General features: G+C 47.8%; 1 protein-coding gene across 2 annotated transcripts; it reads right to left on the bottom strand.

The window, feature by feature from the left end:
- Positions 1 to 858: 858 nt before the first annotated feature.
- Tex19.2 (testis expressed gene 19.2) lies at positions 859 to 6000 on the bottom strand. Of its 2 annotated transcripts, XM_087574506.1 has the most exons (4): positions 5922 to 6000; positions 4059 to 4195; positions 2509 to 2582; positions 859 to 2387 (listed from the first exon to the last, which is right to left on the bottom strand). In XM_087574506.1, the coding sequence occupies exon 4, from the start codon at positions 2296 to 2298 to the stop codon at positions 1309 to 1311; it is 990 nt and encodes a 329-aa protein (XP_087430632.1). In that variant the 5' UTR covers positions 2299 to 2387; positions 2509 to 2582; positions 4059 to 4195; positions 5922 to 6000; the 3' UTR covers positions 859 to 1308.
- Positions 6001 to 7625: the final 1625 nt, after the last annotated feature.

The raw sequence follows: 7625 nt of genomic DNA on the forward strand, positions 1-7625 counted from the left end.
GAGGCGGGGACACACACACAAGTGTAATTAAAGCATATGGAAATAAATGACTGTGTCAAAGTCCATGACTGATTAAGCCATGACCACTCAAGGGTACTGATCAGCATGGATGAATGGCAAGAGAAGACCAAGGCACAGATGAGCCTGCAGTGTAACAACTTCTAGGACCCTTGTAGGGGCAGAAGCCACCAACAGGTCTTAGAGCTCAGTGGGTGGGCAAAGCAGAGCACCTGCAGGGCCCCATCCCACAGCACAGGGACCATTTATATACAGCCCTCAGGTCAGATTCATGTACTCAAACCCAGGACAACTAACAGATGATTACTATGCACATGACCCAAGCACTTGAGAAGCTGAGTCAGGAAGGCAGTCAAACGTTCGTTCAAGATTAGCTTGGGTTTTGCAAGGAGACCTCCTCTCAGAAAACAAAGCACAAGGTATATGCTTCAGAAGTCCTGGCCCAGCATAGATCAGTCAGTGGTTGACTCTCATTACTAGGAAAAACAAACAAGCAAGCAAAAAACCACCTGATTTTTTGTTTTGAGTGTGGCTATCACTGGCCCTGGCTGGTTTCAAAATCAGTATAAGGATGAAGATGACCTTAAGCTCCTACTGCTACTTCTGGGATTACAAACCTGTGCCACTTCTGTCAATCTGTGAAATAGACACTACTCATCTACACATGGAAAAAACTGCCTGTTTTAAAACACTTGAGACAAACTTACCATGTGACCCAGCAAAGAGACCAGAACCCAAATGTCCCCTTGCCGGCTCTGTGGGATCTTAAGCCAGTGAGCTACTCACCCAGGAGACGAGGCCAACAACCCACTGGGACCCAATGAAGAGACTGCAAAAGGCTTCTATGAAAACGATGACAACTTTATTAACAGAAACATGCACAGGGCAGGAACTGAACAAGTAGCACAAGCAGTCAACTCTGAATCCAGGACTCAAGGCCCCTCAGAAAAAGCCAAGTGCAGATCATAGGGGTCACCCGACCTGACTTGGTGTCACACTTCTAGTGTCTCCACTTGCAACTAGGGCAGAACTGGGAAGGACCAGTGACCCATTTCCTCCATATTACTTAATACACAACAGCCTTCCCTCTGTACACAAAGCTGGGCCTAACCTTCCAAACACTGAATAGTCAACTAAGGACAAATAACCAGGCTTCCCTGAGGCCCCAACCTCAGGCTGATCCAGAACCTCCCTTCAAGATGATGGATATCCTCCAGGACCTTCGGCTGAGAGGCAACCTCTGGCTCTTCAAGGTCCCTGGAGCCCTGGGGTTGTACAAGCATCAGCTGTTTAGTTGTGTGGCTCAGGGGAAGGGGAACGGAAGCAGGGCAACTCCCTCAGAGATACAACTTCTATGACAAGGAGCCTCTCCCCTGGCTCCCTGTTCCAGGCCTCTGGGGTGCTATTGTGCCATGGCAAATAAGAGTGCACCTTGAAGCCTCCCTTTCGCAGGCTGCAGTCGGCAGGCACCAGCTCCACCCCCAGCTCTGAGGACTCCAGGATGCTCAGCTTCCAGCGATGCAGATCCTGCTGTTCAGGTGCATTCTGCAGCTGGGCCACTCTTACCTCACCAGGGTCCAGCAACACTTGCCAGCGCTGGACACGGGTTCTCACAGCCCAGCAGGGAGTCATTGACAGCATGTAGCAAATGGCATCAAAGCCACCCAAAAGGAAAACGAACTTCAGGTCTACCAACCAAGCTTCTGCTTCCAAAGGGTCCATGGGCCAGGTGGGGCTCAATTCCAACAATACAGGTTGCCCGGGAGATGGGCTCGCATTGAAAATATCCCACCAGGACAAAGGAGGGATGAGCCAGTGTGAGCAGGGAGAAAGGCCATCAAATCTCCAGGGAAGGGCCTGGGTCCACTCCGCATCCTCAGGGCCCAGATCCAGAGGTACAGCTTCCTGAGGCCCCAGCTCAGTGGGCACAGGCTGGGGTCCCTGCCCTGTCCCCTCTGTCCCTACAAGGCCTGGTGCTTGAGCCCCAGAACCTGTAGAGGCAGAGATGCCATGTGGCGTATGACCTTGGCCCTCTCCCCAGCTAAGCCCGGGCCACTCCTCTGGCTCAGATCCTGCCTCTGAGAGTTCCATGGGCTCAGCATCCCACACTTCCTCTTCCCAGTCTCCCATCTCCAGCATGTTCTTAACGACCAGGAAAGCTGCCTTGAAGCAAGCAAAACAGATCTTCATTTGTTCTCCATGGACAAGCTGGTACAGCCAGGCTCCATAGAGGCAGGACATGCCCTTGGCCCCATGGCGAACACTGACTGGGGGACACATGGCCAAGAAGTCTGTCTGCAGCCAAGTGGACACGCAGAGGAAGACTTGCTCGATGGTCTCAGGAGGTCAGGTCAACAGGACCGTAGACGCTAGAAATAGGTGGAAAAGCTGAGAATGAGAGACCCAGGAGTACAGTAGGAGGTCTAGGGAGTTTGGGGCTCCAGGACACGGTGCAGTGGTACGAGAACTGGGTGCGAATTCAATGGATACCTCTCTGGAGAAGTAGACAGGCCCGAGCTTCCAGAAAGTTCTTCAGCTTCACACTTGCTCCAATGTCTGGGGAGCTACAAAGGCAAAGGAAATGAGGTTTGGCTCCCCCTGCTGGGCTCGCTGCTGGTTCCACTAAGGAGCGGGATGTTGGGACTCTGATCCCCCCGGATTCACTGCTCACTCTGTACAGGCCGGGGAGTGGGGTGCTTTTGCCACACCCACAACTCCAGAAGTTTCCTCAGGGTTCAAGGCCCCAACCTCACACTTGGGCCCAGCTACCACCCAAGGGAGGCCGGGAAGCCTAATCCAGGACCTCCTCTCTGCCCACCGCGCTCCCAACCTGGCCCAGGCCCACCATGTCCAACCAGTCCCAGCCACCCGCCTCAGCCCCTTCCCATCCTTACCTCCCCGACTGAGATTGCCGGAAGCCCCGCTAATGGCCTCCGCACCTGGGATCTCCTCGCTGAGCTCTGAACCCAGCACTGAGCAACGCGGACTTATAAAGGGCCAACACCCATGATGCTCCAGCTCATTTACATATCTCCCATGAGGCCAAAAAAAAAAAAAAAAAAAAAAAAAAAAACCAACGCAGGAAGCGAAGGCGAAGGCGCTGAGTCACTCTAGCCCCCAAGGCGCACATGCGGCCAAGCGCTCCCTACAGCACGCATGCGCCGCTGACCTGCCCGCACCCCAGCGTCCTCTGCTTCCTGTGTGCTGTTCTTGTGGTGCCCGATGTCCCAGATCCCGGTTCCTTCGAGGGACTCGAAGGCCCGTGTCCGAATCTGGGCCGGCAGTAAGCACATCTTGTTTGGAAAGGACGATCCCTTCTTCCCTGTCTCTTCGTAAAAGTTTTTCCAAACTTGGGAAACTGCTCAGTCCACCCTCCACTGCGTTTTCAGCACAGTTCCCCGCTCTCTGGGTCTTTTTGTTCTTAAACAGACTCTTAAGAATTCTTTGTAGAGTTTGTCCTTAGAGGAGGCTGGGACTCAGAAGAAAAACCAAGCAGAAGATACAAGGTTTCCAGTAGCCTCCCTCCAGAACTCAGCCTTGAGCTCAACCTTGACCACACAGAGATGCATTTGTTAAAATCTGCCGCAGTCCACTCTGGACATCCCACGGGGTTGGACACCGGTGTAGTGATGTGTCTCTGTCACCACACGGCCATATGGAGCAGTTTCACTCTCTCTATAGATCCTCTGGGCTGCCCTCAGGGTCCTGCCCTCTCCAGGCCCTGACTTCTGCAACCGTTTTGCCCTGTCCAGAATGTCACATTTAGCCTCAAGCACCAAGAAACTACCATGGTTTCCTTCCTTAGGAACATATGGCTTGTTTTCCTGGGTGCCCTGGGACAGCAGAAAGCCAGTTTTATTCAGAGTTCAGTAATGCTCCACTAAAAACATATCCTTTTATCCACTCACTTCTTGAAGAATATCTGATTGCTTTCTGGGGTGTGGTAATTTGGTATTTTAAAAAGCTATGACCAGCTTTGCGTTGGTTTTCTAAACTTAAACTTTTGTCTCATTTATTCAATACACACAGAGAATACATACAGAGAAGCACAAAAGCTGCATTGTGTGGTGAACCAGTTGTGTTGTATCAGAACTGTCACATTTTCCTAGAAGCTCTTCCTTCAGGACCAAATGGAGTCTGAAGCCCAATGAATTTGCAAGTCTTCGAAAAATGGTAGCTGTGACAAAAACAATGAGAAACGACATGGAATAAATGACCATTCGTGTGGAAAAACCGATTTTTATCACAGCCGGGAACTAGTGGAGAGCTGCATCACGCTGGGCCATCCTCGAGCTCTAACCTCTTTTTGGTCTGAAAGGATTCCTGAGGAGTCTTTTTTTAAAAAGATACTACAAAGTGAGTTCCAGGACAGCCAGGGCTACACAGAGAAACCCTGCCTTGAAAAATCATAAAAAAAAAACCAAAAAACAAAAAAAAACAAATAAAAAAAGCCAGGTCACAGCTAGAAGTGTACTCCCTCCACTAAGCAATCAAATATATGAGCCTATAGTAGCTATCCCCACCCCCCACCCCCCCACCCCCCCACCCCCTACCCCCGACTCCCCCAATCCTCCCACCACCCCCCCCCACTCCCGGAGCTGGGGACTGAACCCAGGGCCTTGCTGGGCAAGTGCTCTACCGCTGAGCTAAATCCCCAACCCCAATGGTAGCCATTCTTATTCAAAACACAACAGTCTCTTCCTGGAGAGATGGCTCACAATAGCCTTAATCTTTAGTCTGGCACACTCACTCACCCCTCTCCCCCACCACACACACACACACACACACACACACACACACACACACACACACACAAATAAAAATAAAACTTAAAAAAAAAAAGAATTATTGGGGCTGGAGAGATGGTTCAGTGGTTAGGGGCACTGGCTGTTTTCCCAAAGGGCCTGGGTTCAAGTCCCAGCAACCACATGGCAACTCACAACTGACTGGAGCTTCAGGACACCCTCACATAGACACATTCACATAGACAGACAGACAGGCAGGCAAAGCAGTAATGCACATAAGTAATAATAAATAAATTTTAAAAAATTATCCTTGAGGCTTCATACTGGGCACCAAACTGTCAATGTAAAAAACACAAGAGACAAGAGACAGTTTATTCTTTATAGCGGTCTGTCTAAGCTCCGCCCCACAGTTACTTGGCAACAGCCAGGTAATGCCTGACTCACTATAAAAGGAGTTGCTTGCCCCCTCGTACTCTCTCTTGCTCTCGCTCTTGCCTTCTTGTTCCCAACTCTCTCTCCATTCCCCTTCCCCTCTCTCTCCACATGCTCATGGCTGCTCTCTCTCTCTCTCTCTCTTCCCCTCCTTCCCTCCCTCCCCCTTTCCCTGCCTCTATTAACCTCCTAACTCCCATCCCCATGGGATGTGATGGTTCCTCTGGGGAAGGGATGCCTCAGCATGGGCCCTCGGAGGCACCCCCTCCCCCACACCTGACCATACCTCCATAGGATATATCCCATATCCCCTCTCTTTATCTTTTTATAAACACATCAATTCTGAGGCTTATATATGAGTGTCTACGGCCCTAAAACACACCACAACACACACACACACACACACACACACACACACACACACCCCTCCATGATCCAGAATGGTAACAGTTTCATCAAGTATTCACAGTAACATGTTGTTGTAAAATTATAAAAATAAAAAATGTGTGGTTGTCTTTTTCCTGCTAGGTCTGCACCACGGTGCCCCAAGATATCTGCTAGATATCTGGGCGGAAACACATCCCAGCTGCACACTTTCCTACACTCAAACCCTCACATAAAAGAACACACAACACAATAATCTTAGACCCAATTGATAAGATATAATTGCCCACTTAAACATACAAAGCCCGGTACCATCCATCCCTTAGGAACATTGATAACAACCTGTAAATACACAGAGCAGAATCTTAACATCACCATGACTTCTCTCTCCCTCCTCTCTCCTGTCTCTTCCTTTCTGTCCTAGTCTCCTCCTCCTCTTTCAAACTTCTCTCCCACCCATCCTTCCTTCTCCTCCAATGACAGGCCTCCTTCTATCCTGTATCTGCCCCTCACCTATACTTTACAAATTCAATGGGAAGAAGGTTCTGGTGAAGTCACCTGAGTTCTGAGTAGGTGACTAGGCAGCTGTCCTTGGGGCAGTGGAATTAGCATCAAAATACAGATAACTTCAGGGCAAACCACATTTCCCCCATTTTGTCCAGTTAAAAAGCCTTTTCACTTATATATAAATTGAGTACAATTATTACCATTCTACAATTTAAAAAGCATATGCTATACTCAACACCCAGTCCATCACTATATCAGTTAGACAGAACATTTAGTTATTCATTCCAGCTTAAGAAAGGCTTAGAATCTATATTATATCTTGGCTAGCTTGTATACTATCTGATAACTATCCAATAAAATATGTATATTCAGAGTTATACAGCCTGATAGACTATGAGACTATAATGTCTTCAACCCTGTCAGAACTCTGAAAATGACCAAATATCTATACACATAGGAAGCCTAACACGGCTTCCAGAACTGAGAAGTTGTAGAGACAAATCTCCACTAGCACAGTCCCCTGTTAGCAACATGTGAGCACAAGTCTTCAGCCTTCTGGCCCAAAATCAACTGACAGACTCTTGAAACGCAGATTTTGAAGGACTGATAACCCTGTCTTGGCAGAGCTTATTAGTCAGCTATTCTGCATATTTTGTCCTTTTCTGGACAGTATTAGTCTGCAGATGAAACAGGCAGTTTTGTCCAGTGGCTGCCTAGCCACAAAGTATTGCCTCATCTGGAGGTAGAGATGTTCAAATTCTTCGTTAAATCCACCAAAGGGGAACTGTTAGGAGCAGATATGTCTCAACAAAAGATAAATAACTTTAAATCTCAAATTTTGTGGATTTCTGACGTTTTTGAAAACCATCTATCTATATAAGACAATCTGTACTGTTGTCTTTATATCTTAATATCTTGAAAGTACTCTCACAAACTCAGAGCCATGAATTTGTTATTTGGCCCTTAACTCACATGTGTAATCAACTCAGAAGTTTGTAATGACATCAATAGAAAGACTGGCTCTAAACCTTGTACTTTTAAACTCTTTTAACAAATAAATTCTATATCAAAGCAAAGATATGATTTTACCTTAGTTACCAAATGAGATTATGACTGTACAACTCAATCTAGCTAATTCCTCCCTGTTATATTACAACCGATTCTAAATTCCTCATAAAAACAACTTTAGAATAACCACTTTCAGCCCTCCAAAGTCCAGGGAATTGGGGCGACGACTTCTCTATAACTTCTTCAAGCTGTACATGGGCGTTGAGATATCCTTGGGGGTAGGGGGTAGAAAGAATGACGCAAATGCTGTAGCCGATGTGTCCTGACTGGACCCAGCTGAAAGCCCTTGAGACCAGGAATCCAAGTAGGCCCATTCCGCAAAATACAACTCTCAAGACAAAAGTTTAGAATCGAAATCTCTTTTTGTTTGATTCTCCTACATTAATTTTTTCAGGCGGTCTACCTCTATCAAATCTGATCAGTATGACTCTGTGAGGTTTCCAGAGCCTAATCACACTTTTTAAAAACACA

This window comes from Rattus norvegicus, chromosome 10, assembly GCF_021556685.1.
Source record: "Rattus norvegicus strain SHRSP/BbbUtx chromosome 10, alternate assembly SHRSP_T2T, whole genome shotgun sequence".
NCBI classification, from domain to species: domain Eukaryota; kingdom Metazoa; phylum Chordata; class Mammalia; order Rodentia; family Muridae; genus Rattus; species Rattus norvegicus.